This window comes from Paroedura picta, chromosome 3 (genome assembly GCF_049243985.1).
Source record: "Paroedura picta isolate Pp20150507F chromosome 3, Ppicta_v3.0, whole genome shotgun sequence".
Lineage (NCBI taxonomy): Eukaryota > Metazoa > Chordata > Lepidosauria > Squamata > Gekkonidae > Paroedura > Paroedura picta.
The window spans coordinates 64,520,068-64,547,111 of record NC_135371.1 but is presented as its reverse complement, the minus strand read 5'-3'; the positions used below and the strand labels follow the sequence as shown (position 1 = coordinate 64,547,111).

The window sequence follows — 27,044 nt, the reverse complement described above, 5'->3', positions numbered from 1 at the left end:
GGTACTCATTTTACTGACCTCGGAAGGATGGAAGGCTGAGTCAACCTTGAGCCAGCTGCTGCGATTGAACTCCCAGCCTAATGGGCAGAGCTTTCAGACTGCATGTCTGCTGCCTTACCACTCTGTGCCACAAGAGGCTCTAGCTATAGGTTTAATTAATGCAAGTGGTTCATATGCATGAGTGAGCTTGATTCTCAAACTGACCTGTACTGTAACCCTGACTTTGTTTGGTACATTACTATTTTTCTGAAACTCTGCTGTGGTTATTCTTTTCTAGTAAAGGCAAAGCTTGGATCTTTTACCTTTGTTTGTTAGGCATCTTGCTAAGGAGGGCAACTGTTATGCTGTGAGCATTATTCTTTTTCTTTTAGACAAAAGGTCAGCCACTAGACATTGTGAGCAATTTACCTTTCTACATTTATTAGCTGAACTTTTTCACTCTGCAATTGTCACTGCTGGAACTTTGCTGTGATCAGATATACTGAAATGAACTGGACTGTTCTCAACCCTCAGAGCAGGTTTATAGTCTCAGAACCCTGCACAGTGAGGAACAAACACCAGAATACAGGGAACTTAGAAAACTGCCTTTATTCTATTAGTTGTTGGAAACAGGAAATACAGAAGAGAGTTTAGTTTGCTGCAGAACAGCAATAAGTTCACAGGATGGGAATTTGGCCAGCAGGTGGTAAGCAAGAGCTTGCATTATCAGACTGGAGCTGGGTCCAGCAAGGATTAATTTAAAGCTTCTGAAACATCCCCTTACAGTCAAGGTAACAGCTGCTTTCCCCTTGCTCCTGGAAGAGGTATAACATGAGGCTTCTGGGCATGGTTAGGTAATACAAATGAGCTGGACAAGTACAAATGGGAGGAGAGGGGACATCACTCTCCATTTGATTTTATTTGTAAATACACTCTTAAAAAACCCAGAACACCTTACGCAGAAGTTACAAGCAACAGTATTAGGAAATCCAATTATACAAAAAATACTACATCTAGGCTGGGGTATATAGATTTATTTTTGGTAACATACATTTAAGTGGCACTAATTACACAGTAACTATAAGGTAACTAACATGAAACCACAGAACTGTCACTTTCCATAGCTGGATGGGACTTTGGTCATTTCAGAGTCATCACATTTTTCAACTATCATTTTATACTTCAGAGCCTTGAAGCAGAAGGAAAATCAAACTTTCTGTTATGTGAAAACACTGAAGTTCCTCAGGGCCTCATCTGCAGCCATGTCTGTTGTACCTGAATAGGCTAGAACATGTTAGTTATGAAGTAGTTACAGCCCAATTCTCAGTGTTACCAGCTTTTTTCCCATTTCTAAAAAAGCAAGAAGTTAGAGAATTGTCTTGAATTAGCGCCTGGCATGTCCTGCAAGTGCAGAGAGAGATTTGTTAAAGGAATGTTGAAGTTAACTCTTGTGTGCACAGATGAACTTAATGTAGACCATTATAAAAAAGAAATCATGGTTGGTTTCTAAATACTGGTAGCAAGACTCGATTTTAAATCTCTTAAGTAAATTATAGATAAATGAAAAAAGGCTGGTAATCATACACTAAGATTAATAAACAGCACTTCAAAAATGTATTGAGTGTAGGGCGCTGCTTCAGCCGTCTTCCCCTGGCTGTGCTTTACAAGAGAAGGCAACCAGATTTTTTCTTGCCACGCCGGGCTTGTAAAGCAGCTCTAGTGGCCATTTCAAAAACTTCCCTCACACCGTCTTTGGTCTTTGCACTGCACTCCATGTATCCAAAAGCACCAATGCGGTTTGCCATATCCCTGCCCTCTTCAGGTTTGACTGGTTCCTGTACAAACACAAGAATAGCTCATTAACACAGCTGAACAGGAAATCAAACAGGGTAATTTCTTTTCTTTTTTCCCCATCTACTCTGTTCAGATACAAACTACTTATTCTGCTACAAATTTGAATGGAACAAGTTTTTAGCAAGGGAGTCCCTATAACTGAAGGATGTACACTTAACAGTAGTAGCTAGTAGGATTGAGTGTGTGGGCAACAACCGTCACCAACTGTTAAACCAACATTCTCTTTCCCTTTGTCACGTTAAAGAGAAAATACTAACATCCTTTTTTGTGGGAAAATAATGGAAAACACAGGAACAACTATTTACTGCCACGTTTATGGAGTTTACTGCTGATGCCGCTGTGCAGTTGTTAACAGAAGTATTATGTTGGTGATTTACATGAACTATTTTAATGGATTCTGTAAGTACAAAGATGGACATCAAACCTCATCACAAGTAGTGGGAAAGTCTAATTTTTCCATATTATAATGTTGCCTACCAAGGTTCCTCATGATAGGCAAGCCTACAAGTTTCCATATACAGTCAGTGGTGTCTGCCCAGTCTGTGAGATCCACTTGGAAGACTGAAAAGCTATGATCAGTTTTTTTCCAAGTACATATATAGTTAACTTCAGAGGCAATGAGAGTGGCTAGGAAATCCTATTTCCATTTAGGAAATCTCAAACCTGCCTTTTCAACAACAATATGAGAATGTACAGGGAACCCAGAATGGAGGCCAAATGAAACTAATTTATTATTCCCTGTGACTATTTCAATTTCAAAACATCAACATTTTATTATGCTATCAGCATAATTATGCTATATTATGCTATCTTAACACAGCCCGCGGCGCCGCGGACTGAATAAAGCTGTAAGGGCTTAGGAGGAGGAGTTAGGGCGGGCTCTGTCCAGGATGAGGAAGGGTGCCGATTGGCCCCTTCCTCCGGACAGACCATCGGCCAGGCCAATCGGCAGGTGCTTTTGGCCCGGCCGATTCCCGCCCTGCCGACAAGGGAGCAACTGTTGCTCCCTTGCCGGCGGCCTGACGCGGCGAGAGGCACGAAGCGCCTCCGCCGCGTCAGGCCGCCAGCCAGGGAGCCCCCGCAAGCCGCGCGCACCTGGACTTGCCGCTTCACTGGACTTGCCGCTTCACTCACCGCTGAGACGAGCGGCGGCCCCCCAGGCGACAGGATGCACCAGCGCGAAAACGCGTCCATGACAACCGGCAATCCCGGGTGGCGGCTGCCGCCCATAATTCTCACCGCCGGGGCCGCTGGCGCCCACTCGATGCCGACGCTGCCTCCACCGCTGGGGACGCAGCCAACATGCGCTGCGGCCCCACTGCCCGCCGCCATTTTTTCCCTCGCCGCGAAGACGAGCAGCGGCCCGCGGCGCTGAGAGGCGGCCGCGGCAACTGTAAGCACCAACCATGCGGGGAACACGCCGCGGGAAGATGCGCCGCAGCAAGACGCGGCGCCAGCCGCCGGCCAGCCGCTCCACCGACAACGGACCACCGCCTACCCATGGTACTGTGATCCCTACAACTGTGACCTGCCTCCCTCTGTCTTTTCTGTGCCAGGCCCCCCTCCCTTCCCCCAGGATCCCATGGCTGAGCACCATTACCCGCCCAAAGAGGAGCAAAGCTTGCCAAGTTCTTGGGGAACCCCCCCCCTTTCAGGCTATCACGGGCAGGTGGTCTGGCCAGAGGAGAAGCCGCCCAAGGTCCCTTCTCTAGGCAGGCGGTGTGGCATGGGAAGCCACCCTGTTGAACTTCTGCCTGCAAGTTGCTGCGGTAGGGATTCAAGCCGCACCGGGAACGGCCTGACGCCCGCTAGCGCCCGCTGTATTTCAAGTGCAGTGGGCTATATTACTAGTAAACATAATAAAGCATCAACTGCTCCTTTCTACAGCAAGCTGCAGAATGATGTGGGCTGATTATGCAAGGTCTACCTGATAATACCAATCCACAAGGGTAGCCTCTTCTTTGGCAGCAATTCTACCACTGTAGTTAACATGTGATGTTACTTTTAAACCAGAAGCGAGAGTGGCAGTTGTTATACCATAGTACACTGCTTTTCCTGTCTTCCATTACTGGGGGGTAGGGGAAGAAATCAGCCTTCTCCCACCAAAGGCAGAAAATTTCCCAAGGGTTCTAAGGTGTGGCAAGCAGGAGCCAAATAGCATCATATTTTCCAGGATGAGGAAATATACTATGACAGATGGGGTGTGGTGGCAAGGAAAGAAGAGGAAGGAAGGGCATGAGAAACAGAGTAGGAATAAACAGCCAGCCCTTAAAGCTGTCTTGTCAGTGTCATTCTAATTCAGTTGTCAAAAACATAACTTAAAGCTGTGAAATCTATTTCTGGTTTCTATTTAGGACGTCAGGTCAAAGTTCTCTTGCATTCTCTACCCATTTCCTGATAAGATGCAGCTGCAGAGAGATTCTCTCTTCAAGGTCTGGTATTATAGAGAAGATTCAACTAGATGTTTCAACACAGGTTACAAGAGTTTCACGGCACAGGTTTCTACTACCCTGATCTTTTAAGAGCCACAGTTCTTTACTTAGGTTAGACTAGATAATATATTTGAAAACACAGCACTGAAGGATAGCTTGGGAAGTGCTTCAACATGTAGTTATGGGGAAAATACTGTTAATTTTAACTTTAAAAGCTCACAAGAACAACCAGAGAAGGGTATATCATATAAAACATTATATTTGTAAGAAGAAACTTTTGTTTATAACCCACTTTTCACCATGAATCACAAGCACTGTATCCTGGGAAACATTACCAGTCTTTCTGACTCAAGGTAAAACAACTGAGTTAGAAATCTCTTTATGCTTTATTCTGCCCATAAAGCGAAGAATTAAGACACAGCTATCAAGCTTTAAAATTCTACCGTAAATGATCCTATCCCAAACCAACAGAATTTTAGCTTTGAATTCCAAAGACATTCTTCTGCTGATTTGAGATTCTGAAGAATCATAAAACAGTGCAGTTCTAAGCAAGTCTCTGTACACATAGTCATTGTATGTCATTATGCTACAAGTACAGTATAGACAAAGAGCACTCAAAAGAGGTTTTGAAACTTCTCAGGAATGCTGGACCTAAAAAACAATAGTCAGCATGGAAAGAAGAACCAGTGCAGATATTGGACCACTGGTAGAATGCCAGCTATTAACCGAAAAGACTGAAAACATTTCTACATACAGAACAAACTTGTAAGAATTTTTTACTACTGTAAAGACTGTAAAGCATCAAGACATGTTCATTTTTCAAGCAATTGAGAGCCAGTTTGGTGTAGTGGTTAGGAGTGTGGATTTCTAATCTGGCAAGCCAGGTTTGATTCCGCACTCCCTCACATGCAGCCAGCTGGGTGACCTTGGGCTCGCCATGGCACTGATAAAGCTGTTCTGACCGGGCAGTTATGTCAGGGCTCTCTCAACCTCACCCACCTCACAGGGTGTCTGTTATGGGGAGAGGAAAGGGAAGGCGACTGTAAGCCGCTTTGAGCCTCCTTCGGGTAGAGAAAAGCGGCATATAAGAACCAACTCTTCTTCTTCAATTAATATCTGAAGGCTTTTTTAGATACAAATATGTATACATTAAGTGGATCAGTGTTCTATGGAATGAATAAGATCTATGTTAATTTTTTTGGTGACCAGGTATCATGCCCTCACTGATGCCTCCTGGGCCCTCTGAGGCGTTGCCACACCAGAGTCAGCTGTTCCACATCCATCATCTGGGCAGCCAGTGTCGGCTGAAGATTCCTTCACACACACTGCAGAGCAAACAGGGAGTGAAAGGAAGGAGCTGGTCGTGTGCCCAGAGTCAGCCCCAGCACAGCCAGAGTCAGACAACAGCCCTGAGGAGTTGGTAGGGTGCTTGAGACAGAAGGGATGAGCAGTGGCCACGGAACGGTGAAGGAGCGCAAGGTTGCTGGCTCAATGCCAGTGTAGACCAGACACAGCAAATGCAGCTTCAGAGGTGAGTGATTGATGGTCCAGTTGGAATCACTCAGCTCATTAGCAGGGCTGCTTTTAGGCAGGGCTGCAGCAGTGTGTCGGTGTAGGTGCAATCTCTGCAGAAACCCTTCTGCTGGGCTTGGATTCCCTTGGATCTGCAAACTCCTGTGACTCCTATCGGCTTTCCTGACTTCTGGCATACGGTTCTTGACTACGTTCCCGGCAATTGGACTGGCTTTGACGAATATCTGCTTATCTGGATCCTGACCTGGGCTGTCCCTCGACTAATCTTCGCCTTGCCCCCGACTCTGTTTGCTTTGGTACGTAATGACCCGGACTGGACATTGACCTTGCTCTGGCATGGACTCAGGCTTGGCTCTGCAGCCCAGCCACCTCCCGCCCAGCTGCCACTGGGTGCGGCCAGATAGGGCAGCACACCAAGTTCCATCAGAAGACTCCCTCTTAAAAGCTGCTAAATCCTTATGTGACAATAAATCTCATTTCTAATAAAGATCAGCAAGAAATGCTCCAGAAATAAACATCTGTCTGAGATGAATAAATTAAGAAATATCTATTCATGATCTGGCCATAGTGAGTATGGCTAACAAAAATCCACATACTTAATAAGGTGCTGAGAGATTTTACCTTTCATAGGTATTTTCTTATAAGGAAAAAGAAGATTATGCAACAGACACAAAGTAAAATGTGTAAGACTTGCCTGCTTCATTTTGGCCAGTTCCCGTCTTGTGTGTTCATCATTTCTCAAATCCTTCTTATTGCCTACCAGGATGATGGGTACGTTGGGGCAAAAATGTTTTACCTCTGGAGTCCACTTTTCTGGAATGTTCTCTGAAGTACAATAAAATTAGATCATGACCAACATTCAACCAAAGCTTTTCAAACACACGTAATTACATTCTAGTAACAGAATCAAGAAATTTGCATCTGGAAACTTAACATTCCAACATAGTTAATATTAAGAAATGACACCTTAAAGAGCAGGATGAAGTATTATTTCACATTCTATGTGCTTAAGGTAAAGGTAAAGGTATCCCCTGTGCAAGCACTGGGTCATGTCTGACCCTTGGGGTGATGCCCTCTAGCATTTTCATGGCAGACTCAATACGGGGTGGTTTGCCAGTCCCCATTCTATGTGCTTACAACCACACAATTATTCTTAGTTCGAGGTCTAAAAATGCAGAATTATTTCTCATAGTGCAGACTTTATTATCTCTGTCACCTTCAGGAACAGGCTGGCTCCATGACAGAGGGTTTAGAACAAATATGTGGATATTTTCAGTAGGGTGGATACTGCTTGCTAGAGGCTGCACACTTTAAAAAGGAAATTTCCCATTAAAAATATGGTGTTCTGTCTCAATCAGGAACTAGTATTTCCACTGAAAAAGCATGTCTTGTGAAGTTGTAGCTTCCTGTAAGGTTTGGCTGACAACACAACAAGAAACATGGTATAGATTTAAGTTAAACCTACTTACCTAAACTATCAGGGCTATCAATTGAAAAACACATAAGTATAACATCAGTGTCTGGGTATGAAAGAGGCCTAAGTCGATCATAATCTTCTTGTCCTGCTGTATCCCATAAGGCCAACTCCACCTGCAGGAAGGGCAAGGGCAAGGGCAATAAGGCATCTGGATAAAGCTGTGCTGAACACACACAAATTTGGTCTGAAATGTGTACTTCCCCAAAGTCCTCCTTGCTTATGAATTATTTTGAGACCTGCTTTGTATGCCATCTTTCACAATGGCAGGAAGAACTGTGTGATGGAAAGGGCCTTTCCAGTAGAGGAAGCAAGCCCTTAGAATATCCTCTTTCAAGGGTATGAAAAACTCATTTTTACTGGTCTCCTGAAAGAATAATAAAACCTATTTGTTTAATACTTCATTGGTAAAAGTAACAAGTTTAAACATGTTATAGCTGGTCTGCTTTGAAAGCAACAAGCAATTGTTTCCCCCAAAGAACAGGAAATTATTGTTTGATGGTTTTAATACTGAATTGGAATAACATTATGGCAGTTTCCTCAAGTTAATAAATGTTGTAGATTTTTATATTTATATAAAAACAGCCATGGCAGTAACAGGATCACTGAAGGGCTCAGATGAAGACAGTCATTTGTGTCCTCTGGGTAGACTACCAAGAAGAAGATGAACAGCTTTATTATCAGCTCAGTTGAAAAGCTGTGTCCTAGTGAATGTTGACAACTACAGCAAGGTTACTCAGAAATGATGAGCAGCGTTATTTTCCCTCCCTCACCCCATACTTCCTGTGACATCTGAAGTGGGGGAATGTTTAGCTTTGTGTATGCCCTCCTTCACAATCCTCTAGAGGCACTGCAGAGAAAGGAATGGTTTGGTATCACACACGATATGGCAGAGTATAAATGGCATTATAAACCTAAACATAGAACAAAAGAAATTACAAGCTATCATTAAATTCGCTTTTTAAAGCTTCTAACTCCCTGTCCAAAAATTCAGTTTAACCAATTCCTGACATTCCTTTACGTACGATATTTAGGGCCACAAGCAACCTACTATAGATCATGTGCTTAGTAGAAATATCATTAAAAAAAAATTAATATGAAAGTGATCACTTTTTTGAAAGCAGAAAGGCAGAATAGTAACGTCAAATGTTCAGGTCTTAAATTTGAAAGGTGAAAGAAAACAGACTAAGACCAAGTTCAGGGCCACTTATTTCCAAGAAAAAATGAATATACCTCAGTAGTTCATAATAATATAAAGGTAAAGGTATCCCCTGTGCAAGCACCAGGTCATGTCTGACCCTTGGGGTGATATACAGACCATTAAATTGAAGTCATTCTTGACACATAAAAGTAGTGATTGGGGAAGAGTCCCCCATGGTTTGAGAAAACCAGCAAATATTTTGTATTTATACTCTTGTATTAAAAATTGGTATAGACGTTGCTAAATTGGCACTCCAGTAGAAGAAGAAGAAGAAGAAGAGTTGGTTCTTATATGCCTCTTTTCCCTACCCGAAGGAGGCTCAAAGCGTCTTACAGTCGCCTTCCCATTCCTCTCCCCACAACAGACACCCTGTGGGGTGGGTGAGGCTGAGAGAGCCCTGATATCACTGCTTGGTCAGACCAGTTTTATCAGTGCCATGGCGAGCCCAAGGTCACCCAGCTGGTTGCATGTGGGGGAGTGCAGAATCGAACCCGGCATGCCAGATTAGAAGGCCGCACTCCTAACCACTACACCAAACTGGCTCTCAACACGATATGGAAACATTTATTGTATATAGCCAAAGGCCATTTACATAGTACAATTAAAACAATATACTACAAATACGAATAAAATAATATTTCTCCAATAAAATTGTAAACATGGGCTACTGAGTTGCAATAAGAAACAAAATGGTGTATCAAGGTGGAGACTCCTGTAAAAATGCTCTGGCTCGGATCTTCCTGGCAGCCAAAGCGAAAAGTGCCACCCTATATGAGATATAGGGGTTGACATCTGATAACAGGTAACTTTGTTAAAATCAAAAATTGAATCTGAGTTTGGTAATAACTTGGCAAGGAATATGCCCCTGGGTTCGGAGTACAGGGGACAAGCCAAAACATAGTGGGGCAAGTCCTTCACAGATGGTTGTCCACATATACACAGGCATTGGGCTGTGAGTATTTGGAGATATCCCCCAGAGAACATGGCTGATGGCATCATTTCAAACCGCAAAGATGTTAGGGCCATTCTAAGTTTATGTGTTGTTATGTTTACTAAATATGATGCTCTAGAGTTGTCTTTTTAAATTGTTTTATACCATGAGGGGATAGTCACCGACCTGGAGCCAGACATCCTGGAATGTGAAGTCAAATGGGCCAGCATTCCAGTTGAACTATTCAAAATCTTAAAAGACGATGCAGTAAAAGTGCTACACTCAATATGCCAGCAAATCTGGAAAACTCAACAATGGCCACAGGATTGGAAAAGGTCAGTTTACATTCCAATTCCAAAGAAAGGCAATGCCAAATAATGTTCAAACTATCGCACCATTGCACTCATTTCTCATGCTAGCAAAGTTATGCTCAAAATCCTAGGCTCCAGCAATATGTGGACCGAGAATTTCCAGAAGTACAGGCAGGATTTCGAAGAGGCAGAGGAACTAGTGATCAAATTGCCAACATACGCTGGATCATGGAGAAAGCAAGGAAGTTCCAGAAGAACATCTACTTCTGCTTCATTGACTATGCTAAAGCCTTTGATTGTGTGGAGCACAACAAATTGTGGCAAGTTCTTAAAGAGATGGGAATACCAGAGCATCTTATCTGTCGCTTGAGAAACCTATATGCAGGTCAAGAAGCAACAGTGAGAACCGGGCATGGAACCACTGATTGGTTCAAAATTGAGAAAGAGTTCAGCAGGGCTGTATACTGTTGCCTTGCCTATTTAACTTGTATGCAGAACACATCATGAGAAAGGCGGGGTTAGAATTGGGATCAAGATTGCAGGGAGAAATATCAACAACCTCAGATATGCAGATGATACCACTCTAATGGCAGAAAGCGAAGAGGAACTAAAGAGCCTGTTGATGCGGGTTAAGGAGGAGAGTGTAAAAGTTGGCTTGAAACTCAACATCAAGAAAACTAAGATCATGGCATCCAGCCCTCTCAATTCCTGGCAAATAGATGGGGAAGAAATGGAGGTAGTGACAGATTTTATTTTCCTGGGCTCCAAGATCACTGCAGATGGGGATTGCAGCAAAGAAATTAAAAGACGCTTGCTCCTAGGGAGGAAAGCTATGGCAAACCTAGACAGCATCCTAAAAGCAGAGACATCACCCTGCCAACTAAAGTCCGTCTAGTCAAGGCTATGGTTTTCCCAGTTGCAATGTATGGCTGCGAAAGTTGGACCATAAGGAAGGCCGAGCGTCAAAAAATTGAGGCTTTTGAACTCTGGTGTTGGAGAAGACTCTTGCGAGTCCCTTGGACTGCAAGGTGAACAAACCGGTCAGTTCTAGGGATTAGCCCTGACTGCTCCTTAGAAGGCCAGATCCTGAAGATGAAACTCAAATACTTTAGCCACCTGATGAGAAGGAAGGACTCCCTGTAGAAGAGCCTAATGCTGGGAGTGATCGAGGGCAAAAGAAGAAGGGGACAACAGGGAATGAGGTGGCTGGATGGAGTCACTGAAGCAGTTGGTGCAAACTTAAATGGACTTTGAGGAGGGGTAGAGGACAGGAAGGCCTGGAGGATCATTGTTTGTGGGGTCGCGATGGTCGGACACGACTTCGCACCTAAAAACAACAACAATACCATGGGGCTGATTGTGATAGCAGAATTGAAGAGTGATCAATCAGTGAATCAGCTTTGAGCACCCAATCACATACATCAGAAATATTGGCTGATGTGTGCAGTAAGTCATCTGGTATGGTAAAGCGTGAAAGAATGGAGCTAAAAAAATCTGACCGAGTCCTGTCTTTGCTCAATAAGAGTTTAAAAGTTCGATGGATTAAAGAATCTGATTTGGTTGTTGTGTCTTTCTTCCAAGAATTCAGCTTAGCTAAGTGGGCACGGGCTTTGAGCAAGGGAAAACCAAACTCTGCCCTCATCAGGGCTGCAGGAGACCCTTTTGGAAGAGCCAGAATACGTCTGAAGAAAAAGTTCTGAATGGGCTCCAAGCTATTGATTATTTGTTCTTTCCAGTCCCAGATGTCGATACCATGTAATAGGTGAAGAATGACCTTGGCTACAAAGAGCTTTAGAGCTGCATCAACTAAAAACCTGAAACTCAACACAAATACTGGACACAATTACAGCGAGGAATGCTCAGATGGATTCTCTTGGGCAAGAGATGAGAGCATAGGGCTGTTTCTGGATTATTTTTTTCCATTTCTGCATCAGTTCCACATAATGTTTTATAGTGGTCACCTGTAGCTTTAAGATACTTCATTAGTATTAACATTCACTGCACTACAGAGACATGTAGCTTCTGAAAATTTCCCAAGCTACTTTGGTGAAGCAACTGCTCCATGCTGCTAACATTTTAAGTTAGGTTGTTCATAATACATCTAGCAGAAAAAAGTCAAGTGTATTAACAAGTTCACTCACCTGCTTCCCATCAACTTCAATATCTGCTACATAGTTTTCAAATACTGTGGGGACATAAACTTCAGGAAACTGGTCTTTACTAAATACAATGAGAAGACAAGTCTTGCCACAGGCACCATCACCCACTATGACCAGCTTTTTCCGAATGGCTGCCATAACTGCAAAAGAGAAAGTCTGATTAGCACATTTGGCTGCTTCACAATACATGATAAAGCTTGCAAATATAATTATGCAGCAATAAATCTGTCTAAATATAAGGAGTGACCTGCTTCCATTCATTAGAAATACTTTCTTCTGTCCATGACCATACAATGCAAGGTATACCCATATTTTAAAATGCTTCCTTACTCTTCACAATGTAAGTTAATCTCATGATCTTTGTAAGGCAGAGGTACATACAGAAGGCTGGCTCAATAAAACCAAGTGGTCAACTATGGGACAAATCTAGTCATGATTGTTGTAAGGTAAGTCCCCTTGAATAACCTGATATAGTTACCTCATCTGTATTCACAGGTTGAAAGAGACCAGACAGAACCATGATATTCAGTTATCATGGTATCATCAAGCAGCTTCTTGGCCATTATGTGGGGCACATTCCACATAATGGCCGAGGCAGCAGCTGGTGAGGGCTGGTGCCGAGCCCCACTGGCTGCCCTGCTACCACCACCCGTCTTCTGAGGCCATCCCCACTCTTCTGAGGGTGGGACCGGCCTTGCAAGATGGGTGGTGGCAGAGCACCGAGTGGGACTCAGTGTTGGGCCTCGCTGCTCTGCTGCTGCCCCCACTGCCACCCATATTCCAAGGCCATCCCCACTATCCTGAGGGTGGGGCTGGTTTTAGCACTGAGCAGGGCTCAGTGCTGGGCCTTGCTACTCTGCTGCCTCTGCCAGCTGTCTTTTGAGGTTCTCCAAGCTCTCCTGAGTGTGGGACTGGCGTTGAAAGATGGGCGGCAGCAGAAGATTGAGAGGGGCTCAGCACTGGTTCTTGCTGCTCTGCCGCCTCTGCTGGCCATTTCCTGAGGCCATCCCTGCTCTCCTGAGGCCTTGGAAGATGGGCAGCAGAACACCAAGCAGGGCTCAGTGCTGGCCTCCAAGGTACGCATGGCCACTACCTCCGCCTCCTCTGCCAGCCACCTCCCTGCCTCTTCTGGCATGCTCCCTGGGGCGGGAGTATGAATGTTACATCTGTAGCCATTTCCATTTCAGGCGGCATGCCAGAAGATGTGTTCCACATCAAGTAGTTACCAGAATTTCACATAGCATCGAATCTGGACATGACTGAGCTACAGGGAATATTTAGTAACAGAAAAAGTCTGAAGTACATAGATATGAACAGTCTTGGCTCCAAGTGCAGGCTAAGACAGCTCCTGGTTGTGACTGTATAAAAGCATAAACATTTAAAAGAGCTAACGGTTGCATTAGGCATACTCCTTAGCCATGCAGTAAGTAAAGGATAAATCAAGAGGAATACATTCCTATGTATTTGAATAACTATAGATATTCATGGGGTCTAAAGGTTTTTAAACAAGAGCTTTCCCTCTATCCCAGAAAAATAGAAATTTGGAAAAGAGGACTGAAGTTTGTTTAATCACATGTTAATTATGATTATATTTTATATAAAACATAGTACATTTAATAAAGTTTGGTAGAACTCAACAATTATAATCCTAACTATCCCAAATTCTATGTAAACTCAAATATAGGTCCAATTGGGCTCAAGACTCTCAACTGTGTAGAACGCCAGTGTAAGGTACCATTGATTTTATGTCTGGGAAAGATGTAAACCAGAAGAAATAACCAGCCTCCTGTGTGAACTAAAGTGTCTTATGTTTGCACATAAACTTGCACAAAATTACTGAATTCTCTCCTCAGGGAGATTACTCTTCCCCTCCTCCATCATTTTCTTCCTTCAGCGGGTACAGACTTAAAAGTTTCATCTGGTGTTTCTTTACTAACCTTCCTTCCCGTGTATATGTTTTGATTAGTTTATGTTTTTGTTTTTATATTACATATATATTCCAGAAACTTGTTTTAATGTTTTTGATTATTTGCTGGTTCGAAAATACTAAGATGGAAAAGCAGCTTAAAAATGTTCTGAATAAATAAAGTGTGTTGGATGCAGACTTCAATATGATCATTCAAGATATGAAAATATTTCTCCTAAGGACCAAGGGCTTGGCCAGCAACTTATGGAGGTCTTCCGCAGGCGGGCGGATGGGGCCGGAGTCACCCTGGATGGTGGGGCCAGAGGGTGGCTGGTTGGGCAAAGGTGGGTCACGGCATAGTGGCCACAGCGGTGGGTAGGAAGGGGTTGGCTAGGAGGTTTGTTGGGTGCCCTGTGGGCGGCCGAGCTGTTGGCGGAGCCTGAAGGCGCCCAGCGACATGCTGTCCTTGCAGGTGGCGGGGCTGAGGGCCCCGCAGCCATGCGGGCTGGAGCACGGCAGGGAAGGAGGCATGCGAGTGTGTTGCGGCCCATGACACAGCGAGTGTCATCGTTCTTCCTGTGGCTGCCGGGGCTGATGGCCCCATAACAGCGAGGGCTGGAGCATGACAGGAGGCATGGTGAGCGGGCATTGCACTCATGGCCCCAGACGTCACTGTGCAATCTGCTCTCTCCACACGCTGGCGGGCTGAGGGGTGCAAAGCTGTTTGGTCTGGGGCGAGGCGGGAGACGTCCTGACAGCCACGGAGATAGGGGGTCTTTGATGGTGGCGGGAGGTGGCCCTGTTTGTAAGGCAGGGCAGGGCAGGGCAGCAGTGGTGTTCCCGGCTGCCAGGCAGGGTCTGGGGGCGAGGGAGCCAGAGCACGTCGCAGTCAGCTTCTGGAGGCGGGTGCCACAGGGGCCGGCCCAATCCGTCCGTTCCCAGCTGGATTGGCCCATGCAGGCGGAAGCGCTGCTCGGACACCGGACGTGGTCCTAGACAGCGCTCCGCCCACATAGGCTTTTCACAAATATTAAGAGAACAATGACAAGGATTAGGTTACAATCCCACATTTTATAATCCAAGCAGATATGCTACACACTGTTCCTCTCACCCAAGATTTGATTACAACATGGATTTGTGATCACCTATAATATGAACAGACACTTCACCTGTTTCCCAATTCAAGTAACTATAATTCCTGGCAAAGCCACTATGGATCTGATTCTGAATTAGTAAGGTTGAAAAAATGGGTAGTTTGCATGAACTGAAACAAAACATTGGAACCTACCCTCAAGGTTTCTTTTCTTCAGTGGGACAAAGTCATCTAGAATAGTTAGCTCACACCTCCTCTAGCTCCAAGCAGGGCTGTGCAAATTTGATTGCAAGTCATTATTGGCTGAACTGAAGCTGATCACCCCAGTGATTGTATTGCCTAGCTCCAAAGTAATATTCTATTAATCTTGGTTGTTATTGGGAGGTTTTTTTTTGGGGGGGGGAGAAGAAGTGGATGACTTTGCCCCACTTAAGGGAAGAAGCCGGGGAGGTTCCAATGTTTCATTCTCCTTCAGTACAGAAAGTTTTCCAGAATGGTTATGTGCCCTAGCTGGATCCCTTGGTAGGAAAATGTTCTGCCTTATTATTCCAGGACCTGCAGAATCCATCTGGTCTATGTGATAGGGTTTGACAAAAGTTGAGAAGGTAGACCACATGGCAGTTCTACTAATTTCTTTCACTGGAGCCTTTGTAGAGAAGGCTCTTGAAGAGGCCACCACTTGGGTGGAACATGTAACAATGTTCTTAAAAGGTGGCAGCCCTGTGCTTCGTATCCCTTACTTATGCACAACCTGACTGAGAGTGCACTCATTGTCTTCAAGACTTTTCCCCCAGTGCTGAGCTGCTGTGAGACCAAAAAGAAAATCTATGAGTCTGAAGTTCTTTGCCCAATCCAAATAAACATAGAGCTCTGTGCACATTCAACTTATGCCAAGCCTTCTCCTTAGGATACACTGCTTTTGGACAGAATGATGGCAATATCAGATGCTGGTTAACGTGGAAAGCGGCATTTACTTTCAGTACAAAGGAAGGATCAGTCCTTAAAGCTACTGTGCCTTTGTAGAAAAATACATAGCTCCTTCCTCATTGACAAGGCTGCTAATCCTGAAACTCTTCTTGCTGATGTCATTGCACCAAGGTAGCAACTTTTCAAAACAGGAACCTCAGATATAATGATTTCAAGGGTTCAAACGATGCTTTTGTAAATGCTTGCTGCACCCTGGAAAGACTCTCAGTTTGGAAACCTGTGTCTGGCCAATGGGGCTGGCTTAGTCATGCCCCAGAGAAAATGCCTCACATGCCTGTTGGATGACAAATTTCACAGCCTCCATGTTGCTAGAGGTCAGGATAACAGACTGGACTCTGCACTAAGAGACCATGAACAACTGGAAGTCTCAATAGAGGAGATATGGACATTCCCACCAACTCCAAGAACCAACATTTCCTGATCAACATGGGGCTATAAAGATTATTTTGTTGATGACTGCTTATCAGAATTGACAGTAGAAAGATATATCACAGACCCCTTGGCCATGGATAATTTAGGGCAGAAATAATCCCAGGTCTTCTGTCCTGGGATCACAGAACCTCTACCAAACTGAGCCATCATCTGATGAAAAATACCTTGATTCAAGCTCTATTTCCCTGAGATCCCTTCTGCTTAACCAATCCTAGCCCACAGATGTAACAAATTTCCAGAGCAGTGAAATGACTCTTAATGATTGATTATATATATGCTGTTATCTTGTCATTCAAGGGGCTGGCAAGAGTGGGGGAGCCAGGGCAGATCATGCGTGCTCAATCTGCCATTTGCCGTGTTGGTGGGCAGGAGGCCAGTGAGTGGCAGGGCTGGCATGGAACATGTCTACCCAGCCTTTCCTGCCTTCCCTGTTAGGTTGGAGGCCAGCTAGCACAGCAGGGCCGCCATGCAGCACATCTGCTTACCATTGGCCAGGAGAACGGGGAGTGTGGGGCTGCAGTAGAGGGGGCATAGATGGCCATCCAGAGCTCCATCTCTTATCTCCTGCTGGCTCGTTTCCTTGGAAAGTGCTGAAGAGGAGGACATGGAGGCAAGGAAGAGTCACTGATTAGCCCTCAGTGGGGGAGAGTTCTCACCCCCATTAGGGGAATGCACCCTTGGTGAGGGCCAATCAGAGGCACATGTGATTGGAAGGATCTGATACTTTTTATGTGGTTTGATGTGTATGGATTCCCTCCTTGTGACTAGCACATTGGTAAATACCCTTGGTTAATTGGTAAAATTGGTAGATACCCAGTACAAGGAAGGCCTTGTACTGGAAGCGCTGATCCTGGAAGGCAAATTTGAGTATGAAACATGTATTGGGTTATCGACGTATGCTTCTCTGAGATCCAGGGATGTCAAGAAATCTTCTTGTATGAATTGTAAGGTAAACTGAAGCTATTCCACCAGGAATGTGTGCTTGTGAACACAACAATTTAGAGCAGCCTTTCTCAACTTTTTAACCTTTGAGGAATCCCTGAAGCATTCTTCAAGCTTTGAGAAACCCCAGAAAGTGGAGCGATTGTGCAGAATATGGTTGGGAATCATAGCTGTATAAATGCCCATCTGAGGTTCCTCCACTTCCCACTCCTCTCCAGGCCTTTCATTGGCCACTTTGGAGCCAGTCATATATGGTCATATCACCTGATAAATATTTAACAATTTTTTTAAAAATTCATTCCCGCCCATTCAGAAAACCCTTCTAGGGCCATCAAGAAATCACAGGATTTCATGAAACCCTAGTTAAGAAAACCTGATTTAGAGACTTTAAATTCAAAATCCCTATTCACTCCCCAGAACATAAAAAGGCCCAATTATCCACACTAGATATTGTTCTACTCTGGGAACCACAGGAGGAGAAAAATGATGGGGGGGGGGGAGAGGGAAGAAAACTATATGGTATCCATTCCTGATATCAAGAGAACCCATCGATCTGAAGTCAACCTGTCCCAGTTTTTGGAAAAGACTTGCAGACAGCTGAATGTCATAATCCTATGGTTCTGCCATGATTTATATTTGGAGTATGTCTGCCTAATCCTGCTTTGTTCACACTGGCATCTCTGTAACCATTTTTATGTAACCATTTTCTTGCTAGCTTTTAGAAGATAGGCGCTGTGGGAAACTACAAGGTCAGTCCCAGCCTGGGACTGTTATCTACATTCCTGGTTGGCCAAGTTCCCGGACCTTGCACCTGGGATGTCTCTTGTTATGTCTTAGCCTTGATACCCTGTTACCAACCACTCCTGGGGGGGGGGAGTCATGTGGGTCGTATAATGTATTATACAGGATAAGGCAGGTGGAGGTACTTGATCCAGATGCGGAGCCCCGCCGACAGGTGCGCCGTTTACAAGTGAGGTACGACGGCACCCCGGAGAAGCTGACCAATTTCATGATCCAGCTGCAGAGCTGCATGTTGGACTATGATTTTCTCTTTCGAGATGGGGCGGGCTGGGTTCATTTCGTTGGCGATGCCCTAGATGGGGTCGTGGTGGAGTGGTATGTGAGCCTCTTTGAGTACGTGGCCCCGGAAGTATGGGACTTAGATGTATTTCTCAAGGCTTTCTGGAAGCGTTTTGTGGATCCCTTGGCTGCAGATTTGGCTGTGGAAGAACTTCGTAATCTATACCAAGGGTCATTGATGGTGTCCAAGTACGCTGGGGAATTCAGACGCCTTGTGGCCCGAATCCCAGAATGGTTAGAAACGAATTGAGAGATCGAGGCAAGGATGTGAATTCTGGCGATGGTCGATGCCCGGGACGCTGGGGCAAAGGTGGCGAAGCACGCCAGCAGCCTGTGTAGGCGCCGAAGATGACTGGCCTGGATGTCACCGAGAGCACACCGCCAACAGAAAGGTCTGTGCCTGGGTTGTGGAGGCCAGGGGCATTTCTTGGTGGAATGTCCTTCACGGGTACAAGGAGTATTGGACTGTGGGTGTACCAAGACTTGGATAAATCCTCAAATGATATGGGCTTTAGAGGTGGGTTGGTACCATTGAAGCATCCCATCAGATTTGCCCAGATGGATGGGGAATTCTCCCTGGGAGGGGAGGCAATGGCTCGGATGGCTCCCATTCATTTGGAGATTGAAGAACACTGGGAGCGAATCCAGCCTGTGGTGGCCCCATGTCAATGGTATTGCCTTCTTTTTTTTCCTTAGTCTCCACCAGTACTTTATCTAGACCAGTGGTCCCCAACCTTTTCCAGGTTGAGGACCGCTTCTGGGGGTGGGGGAAAGCCGGCGGCTCCGCACATGCCCGTTTGCATCCGCCAGCATGCCGGCGGCCGCGCCTACCTCCCCCCCCCCCCACAGCAAGAAGTTAGCTGGGCTGCGAGCAAAGCAGGCGCTTTGGCGGCCGCTTCGCTCGTGACTTGGCGAACTTCTCGCTGCGGGGGGGGGGGGGAGGTAGGCGCAGCTGCTGGCAGCGCGGTACCAAGGCCTTTGCGGCCCGGCACCGGGCCATGGACCGGGGGGTTGGGGACCACTGATCTAGACTATCTTCATCAAATAGTAGTCTGCCTGAAAATAATTGTCAGTAGTCAGGGAAAGGACACACTGAAGACCCCCTGGATGGTCCTTTAAAAAGCCAGAATTAACAATCTGGGTGTTTGTACTGCCTCCAAGAGGTAGTTTAAAATATAGATCACATTTTGTAGCAGCTGCTATTAATATTCGGCTCCAAACAAACCTCAAAGAATTTTCTTGTAAGGAAGTGTCCTCTTCATACCACTCTCCTTCCTCCTTTTCAGATTCCATATAGATTTTCTCTTTCTCCCTTGCTGAGACGGAGCTCTTCCGCCAGGCGTTTGGTTGAGGACGGGGAAAGGGCACACCAAGTTTCAATCTGGGGTCCCACCCTATGGTTGGTTGCTATGGAAGATCTCACTACAAGAGAATTGTGGCTGGAGCGGCAGAGCAATGGGATTCTTTTGTGCTGTTCCTGTCATCTTGCTGGGGCTGGGGATGTTATATTGTTGATACTGATTCTTGTTTTTATTGTTTTATTGTGAGCGTCCTCGGGCTGGCAGTTGCCAAGAGAGGTGGGGTATAAATATTAAAATAAAGTGTATGAGGTAAGCTGCTGCCAGCTGCCAATGCTATGTTAGCATTCTAAATTAAAACCTAGTAAGCTTCTCACAGCAGTGCAATGTTCCAAATCTGAGTTTCCCAGATCCTAAGCTAAAAGTAATTACAACACTACACTGGCTTTCATGGGATGGCTGCTGTTGAACAAGAGCAAGTAGTTGGACATGGGTGAGTCTGACGGTTGATGTAATCTTCCTTCAAAGTCTGAAAGACTGGCTGTACTGTATAGTTGCTTAGGAATGGTCATTGAATGCATGAGTTTCTTAAAGCGGTTCATCCCTTTTTCCTTCTCTCTCCTGCTCTTCCACTAGGAAGGCTGCTAGCCATCAAATAATCAAAAGGAGGGGGAAAGGGCAAAATAAATAATAGGAAAGGGTATTTAGTGACAAAAGGGAACGAAAAGTTGTGCAAAGAATTAGAAAACTGAAAGCAGAATGATTCTCACCAGAGGATAGAAAGAGGAAGAAAAATTTGTTCACGCTTCACTGAATGAATGTTGAGAATCACCCCAACCAAGATATCCTCCATCTCAGAGGGAATCATAGAGTTGAAAGGGAAATCATGGGCCATCTAGTCCAACCCCCTGCACTATGCAGGACACTCACAACCCTTATCGCTCATCCACTGTACCTGCCACCCCCTTGAGCCTTCACAGAATCAGCCTCTCCGTCAGATGGCTATCCAGTCTCTGTTTAAAAATTTCCAAAGACTGAGAACCCACCACCTCCCAAGGAAGCCTGTTCCACTGAGAAACTGCTCTGTCAGGAACCTCTTGGTCTCCAAACCCCTCACCATCTTTGTTGCCCTCCTCTGGACACGCTCCAGTTTATCTACATCCCTCTTCAACTGGGGTGCCCAAAACTGAACACAGTACTCCAAGAGCAGAGTAAAGAAAAGCAAAGTACAGATTCCTAGTAAAAAAAATGATGCAACAAAATCTTATTCACTCTTTAAGGTGACTCAAGACTCCTATTTTATCTTAGCCTCCAAGTACGCCCCTGCACTTGTGTGCCACATCCCCCCAAAAACACCTATGGAAATCATATTTAATATATTTTAATAGTCATGAGTTTATAATTAATTTGGCTGCTTTAGTTTTGAAGTCACCAAAAGCCCTGATTTGTTTAAAGTAACTTTGAACTAACTACACATGAAGACAAGACCAGCTGATTAATACAGCAAAATGGTATTGAATTACCACTATGTACTCTGAAATGCTCAAGTAAATAGCAAAGGTTTTTATTTATTTCCAGCATTTATTCACTGCCTTTCTGCCCTCATCAGAGCTGCCAAGGTTGCTAACATTAGAAACTTTCATAAATTCTATTAGTATCATTGAAACCAAACCAAAACATATCATTAAAACCAAAGCAAAATACTCATACAAAAACATAAAACATACGGGTGCCAAAGACTTTATATCTAGTAGTTACCCACCTCACTTCAGAAAATAAGGGCATTTTGGAGCTAGGCTTCGAACAAAGAACTTAACTTTAAACAGTCCCATTTAATTTTTTCCCCTGAGCCTAAGAAGCTACCAGTCACAAAATGGGATTCATTGGGAAAAGCAAGGATTCCGAACCAGGGGTCCATAGACACCTTGGGGTCTGCAGGAGCTTTGGTGGGGGTCCATGGCCTTTCCCCTCTTGCCTTGATGGTTGTGGCCACAAACTAGGGAACCAGCCACTTACATTGCTCCCTGCTCCCAAATCTGAGCGAGTTCTCTCATGGTTTTTACACATGGGAGGGGGCAGAGCCTGCATGCTTACTCCTGCCTTAAACTGCCTTCTATATCCCCCCCAGAGCCTCTTGTGGCGCAGAGTGGTAAGGCAGCAGACATGCAGTCTGAAAGCTCTGCCCATGAGGCTGGGAGTTCAATCCCAGCAGCCGGCTCAAGGTTGACTCAGCCTTCCATCCTTCCAAGGTCGGTAAAATGAGTACCCAGCTTGCTGGGGGGTAAACGGTAATGACTGGGGAAGGCACTGGCAAGGCCACCCCATATTGAGTCTACCATGAAAACACTAGAGGGCATCACCCGAAGGGTCAGACATGACTCGGTGCTTGCACAGGGAATACCTTTACCTTATATCCCCCCCCCCCAGTGTGCTTGTTAAGATGGGTGGTGACATCACTTCAAGTGACACTGTCACGCGTGGCCAGTGACATCACTTCTGGGGCTCTTTGAAGCCTGAAAAGTTATTTCAGTGGCTCCCCCATGGTTGAAAGGTAGAAAAAGGCTGAATAAAGCCTTACAGAAAAGTCAGCTTGTACAAAATCCACAGTATTCCAGAGCAGGTTATAGTGTTTCAATGGGAAAATGCTTGTTTTGCTCTTTTCCCACCTCCAGCCCCATTCCATTGTAGCTTGCCCAGCAGGGGAGAAATATACAATTGCCTATGTATTTCTTGGAAGAGGTAAATAGCAGCTTTTATGTTTAGGGGAAGAACCAATAGCACTCTCTTCCTATCTAGAGCAAGGGTGTACGTCTGTAACACAGAGGAGAAGCAGATGGGAAATGGTTCTGGTACTGTTTTTGTTATGAGGAGCCAAGGGCATACATGCATGTACTGCTGCCACCTTCCCATAAAATTAAAAAAATACATGATAAGTGATTGAGGAAGGGATAGAGAGCCCTCTCCCATTGAAAAATGAGCCTTCGGGGAGGGCGGTATATAAATCTAAATAAATAAATAAATAAGGGACACACAGCTACTTTTGTTCACATATTAAGTGGCTGAGTGACTTTTTTTTTTTTAAGGGAGGAGAAAACTTCTTTTGCCTTAGCTCCCTGCAGTAAAAGCAACTACTGCAAGGGGACAACAAAAGTGGCAGAAGTCTCAAAATACAAGATCAGAGCAAAAAAAGTTCCACAATTAAACCAGATCTGACTAGGAATTGGTCTGGAAAACAGAGTTGCGTACCGGTTCCGGTAACTGTTGTTCACTGACGTCTTGTGTGCAGGCACACATTGGGACTGCGCACGTGCAGGACTGCCACTCGGATTAGTGGACGTCTTTTGCTAGTCTCCTCATATTTTCTTACTGCGGGGGGGATAGACCCGCAGTCTCTGGGGGATGCGTTCCAGATTACATGGACAGGGGTTCTTCATTACGCGTTTCCCCCGTTACCTCTTATCCCGAGGGTGTTGGCGAAAATGTCGGCGGACAACACGGACGCGATATTGATTGCCCCTTTTTGGCCCCGTCAGCCATGGTTTACCAGGCTGAATTTGATGGCCAACGGCATTCGGATCTGACTCCCGTTGGACCCTACCCTCCTGACTACTGGTTCCCAACCATGGCCAGATTTGTCCAGACTTCACCTCACGGCATGGAGGATCACACCATTAACGAGCCCCTCCCGGCTAGTGTGAGGGAGGTGTTGTTACAGTCCCGGAAAAGCTCTACTAGGTGTAGTTACGGGAATAAGTGGGCTAGGTTTGAACGTTGGTGTTTATCACGACATCTTTGCCCATTTACTTGTCCCTTGCCACAGGTCCTGTTGTACTTAAGGGAATTTAGCAAACTCTGGTCTGGCAGTTACTTTTGTCAAGACTCACTTGGCGGCGTTGGCTTCTTGCCATGTCGAGTTGCAGGGTACTTCATTATTTGCCCATAAATTATCCAAACATTTTCTCCGGGGTCTTACTAATTTGTTTCCTCCCCGTCGACCACCAATCCCGCAATGGTCTTTGGAGGTGGTCCTGCAGGCCTTAATGAGTCCTCCTTTTGAGCCTATGGGTTCCATCTCATTGGCTTTGCTATCCATGAAGGTAGCTTTTTTGATCAGGGTTACCTCCACAAGAAGAGTCAATGAACTAGCCTCGCTTAGGGTAGATTCCCCCTTCCTGAAGGTTTTCCCCTCCAGGGTTGTCCTCCATACAGATTGGCAGTTTTTACCTTATCTGGAAACATATTACACATCTGGGGCTCTTCCATGCTTCTGTATTCTACTATTCATTGTGGTCTGAAAGTAGCAGGTTCAGCAGACCTATTGCTTTAGGGCTGCAAATCCAAACTAATACACTGAAGAAAGGGGAGAAGGCAGCATTTCTTTACAGGACAGTATACTGTACAGTACTGTACACACAAAGAAGACCTCATGCTGCAGCTGTTGAAGTCTCACTTTCCGTTACCTAAGGCAGGCCTTCTCAACCTATCTTGATGGCCCTGGAAGGGTTTCCCAAATGGGTAGAAGTATTTAAAATTTATTAAAAATTTATCGTGTGATATGATAGAGGCATGGGTATGATAAAGGAATGGGTATGATAAAGGACCAAAATAGTAGGGACCTCACAGAAGCAAAAGAGATTTGAAAAAGGTGGCAAAATTATACAGAAGAACTATACAAGAGCAAACTTAACATCCCTGATAACCACGATGGGGTAGTTACTGACCTGGAGCCAGACATCCTGGAATGTGAAGTCAAATGGGCCTTAGGAAGTCTGAGCAACAATAAAGCTAGTGGTGGTGACAACATTCCAGTTGAACTATTCAAAATCTTAAAAGACGATGCAGTAAAAGTGCGACACTCAATATGCCAGCAAATTTGGAAAACTCAACAATGGCCACAGGATTGGAAAAGGTCAGTTTACATTCCAATCCCAAAGAGGGGCAATGCCAAATAATGTTCAAACTACCGCACCATTGCACTCATTTCTCATGCTAGCAAAGTTATGCTCAAAATCCTACAAGCTAGGCTCCAGCAATATGTGGACCGAGAACTTCCAGAAGTACAGGCAGGATTTCGAAGAGACAGAGGAACTAGAGATCAAATTGCCAACATACGCTGGATCATGGAGAAAGCTACGGAGTTCCAGAAGAACATCTACTTCTGCTTCATTGACTATGGTAAAACCTTTGATTGTGTGGAGCACCACAAATTGTGGCTAGTTCTTAAAGAGATGGGAATACTAGAGCATCTTATTAGTGTCTTGAGAAACCTATATGCAGGTTAAGAAGCAACAGTGAAAACCGGGCATGGAATCACTGATTGGTTCAAAATTGAGAAAGGAGTTCGGCAAGGCTGTATAATGTCACCTTGCCTATTTAACTTGTATGCGGAGCACATCATGAGAAAGGCGGGGTTAGATGAGTCACAAATTGGGATCAGGATTGCAGGGAGAAATATCAACAACCTCAGATATACAGATGATACCACTATAATGGCAGAACGTGAAGAGGAACTAAAGAGCCTTCTGATGCGGGTGAAGGAGGAGAGTGCAAAAGTTGGCTTGAAACTGAGCATCAAGAAAACAAAGATCATGGCATCCGGCACTCTCAATTCCTGGCAAATAGATGGGGAACAAATGTAGTGACAGATTTTATTTTCCTGGGCTCCAAGACGACTGCAGATGGGGACTGCGGCAAAGAAATTAAAAGACGCTTTCTCCTGGGGAGGAAAGCTATGGCAAATCTAGACAGCATGATAAAAAAAAAGGGAACAAATGGAGGTAGTGACAGATTTTAGGACAGCATGCTAAAAAGCAGAGACATCACCCTGCCAACAAAAGTGCGTCTAGTCAAGGCTATGGTATTCCCAGTTGCAATGTATGGCTGTGAAAGTTGGACCACAAGGAAGGCCGAGCGTCAAATAATTGAGGCTTTTGAACTCTGGTGCTGGAGAAGACTCTTGTGAGTCCCTTGGACGGCAAGGCGAACAAACCAGTCAATCCTAGAAGAGATCAGCCCTGACTGCTCCTTAGAAGGCCAGATCCTGAAGATGAAACACAAATACTTTGGCCACCTCAAAGGAAGGACTCCCTGGAGAAGAGCCTAATGCCGGGAGCAATTGAGGGCAAAAGAAGAAGGGGATGGCAGAGAATGAGGTGGCTGGATGGAATCACTGAACCAGTAGGTGCAAACTTAAATGGACTCTGGGGAATGGTAGAGGACAGGAAGGCCTGGAGGATCATTGTCCATGGGGTCGCGATGGGTCGGACACAACTTCGCACCTAGCAACAACAACAGACAGGGTCCCAAATCTACAGGGCTATGTGACTACATAGTAGCTTTTAAAGAATACTAGGAACATCAGATCACCTGCATCTAGGGATGATCCAGCATGCTTCACATTGGCTACATCTGTATGAAATTTTACTCACCATCTGTTCTCTCATCAGAAGCAATAAAGATAATCTCTTGTATTAACTCCAGGCAAGGGATTTCTTCACTTCATTTGGAGTCACATAAGGATATATCAATTTATTAGGAATAAGTCTTCCAGCACCAGCACCAATAAAGGACCATATATATGAGAATAACACCCAAAAAAGAGGAAAATGGGTATATTATACCCTAATTAAATCCTTTCAAATGCCCCACTTCCAGTACCACTGAATTTTATTAACCTTATCAAACCACTCCATGGTAATGAACTTTCAATGAACTGCAAGAACCCACATATTTTGTTTTGGTTTACCACATACTCCCATAGTTCAATTCTTCTGTGGAGCTCTTGTATTACAATGGGATACTGGATCAGGCAGTACAGAGTGCCGAGCAAAACCAATGTCACTGTGGCAATGCCAGTTCAACAAATCCAAGCCGAGGTTTTTTTGTTTGTTTGTTGCAAGCTTGCACAGCCAGTACATGTACTGAGTGCCCAGCTGAACAAGCGCCATTATTGCAATGCCAGTTCAATGAATTCAAGGTGTTTGTTTTCCAAACCCGGCATAACCAGTGCATGTACAGGGTGCTTAGATGTATCAGTGTAATGTAGTTGTTGTGTTGTTATGTGCGAAGTCGTGGGTGGCCCTGCACGGTATAGCTCATAGCTTCACTGAACTACGCAAGCCCCCTTGCCACAACAAGGCAGCGATCCTTGAAGGGGTAATGTAGTAGAGCCAAGCAAAACCCAGTGCCTTTCCTTAAATGAATTTTTCTCCAGTGAAAACAATGGAGGATGGAGACATCTTCTTTGGGCACTCTGTACATGCACTTACTGTACTAGGTTTGCAAAACACCCTTCCCCCAGGCTTGGATTTGTTGCACTGGCATTCCACAGTGGGACTGGTTCTGCTGGGCACTCTGTACATACACTGGTTTTGCTGGCCTTGGTACTCCCCCTTCAGTTTCTCTCGTTGGACATCAGTCTTTGGGTTTGGGG

At 45.0% G+C, this 27,044-nt stretch overlaps 1 protein-coding gene and 1 long non-coding RNA gene across 2 annotated transcripts in view; one reads left to right on the top strand and one right to left on the bottom strand.

The window, feature by feature from the left end:
• Window positions 1-573: 573 nt before the first annotated feature.
• The window catches only part of RHOA (ras homolog family member A), a 35,807-nt gene continuing 9,336 nt past the window's right edge, over window positions 574-27,044 (bottom strand). Inside the window, exons 2-5 of the mRNA XM_077326051.1 lie at window positions 11,857-12,014; window positions 7,268-7,388; window positions 6,493-6,623; window positions 574-1,814 (exon numbers count right to left, since the gene is read on the bottom strand). Of these exons, the coding sequence (XP_077182166.1) occupies window positions 1,641-1,814; window positions 6,493-6,623; window positions 7,268-7,388; window positions 11,857-12,012 (582 nt within the window). The 5' untranslated portion in view covers window positions 12,013-12,014 and the 3' untranslated portion in view covers window positions 574-1,640. The remainder of the gene's footprint in view (window positions 1,815-6,492; window positions 6,624-7,267; window positions 7,389-11,856; window positions 12,015-27,044) is intronic.
• LOC143832144 (uncharacterized) lies at window positions 2,609-6,495 on the top strand. Its single transcript, XR_013229111.1, has 4 exons — window positions 2,609-3,336; window positions 4,188-4,265; window positions 4,906-5,030; window positions 5,475-6,495. It is a non-coding gene; the product is annotated as an uncharacterized LOC143832144 (long non-coding RNA).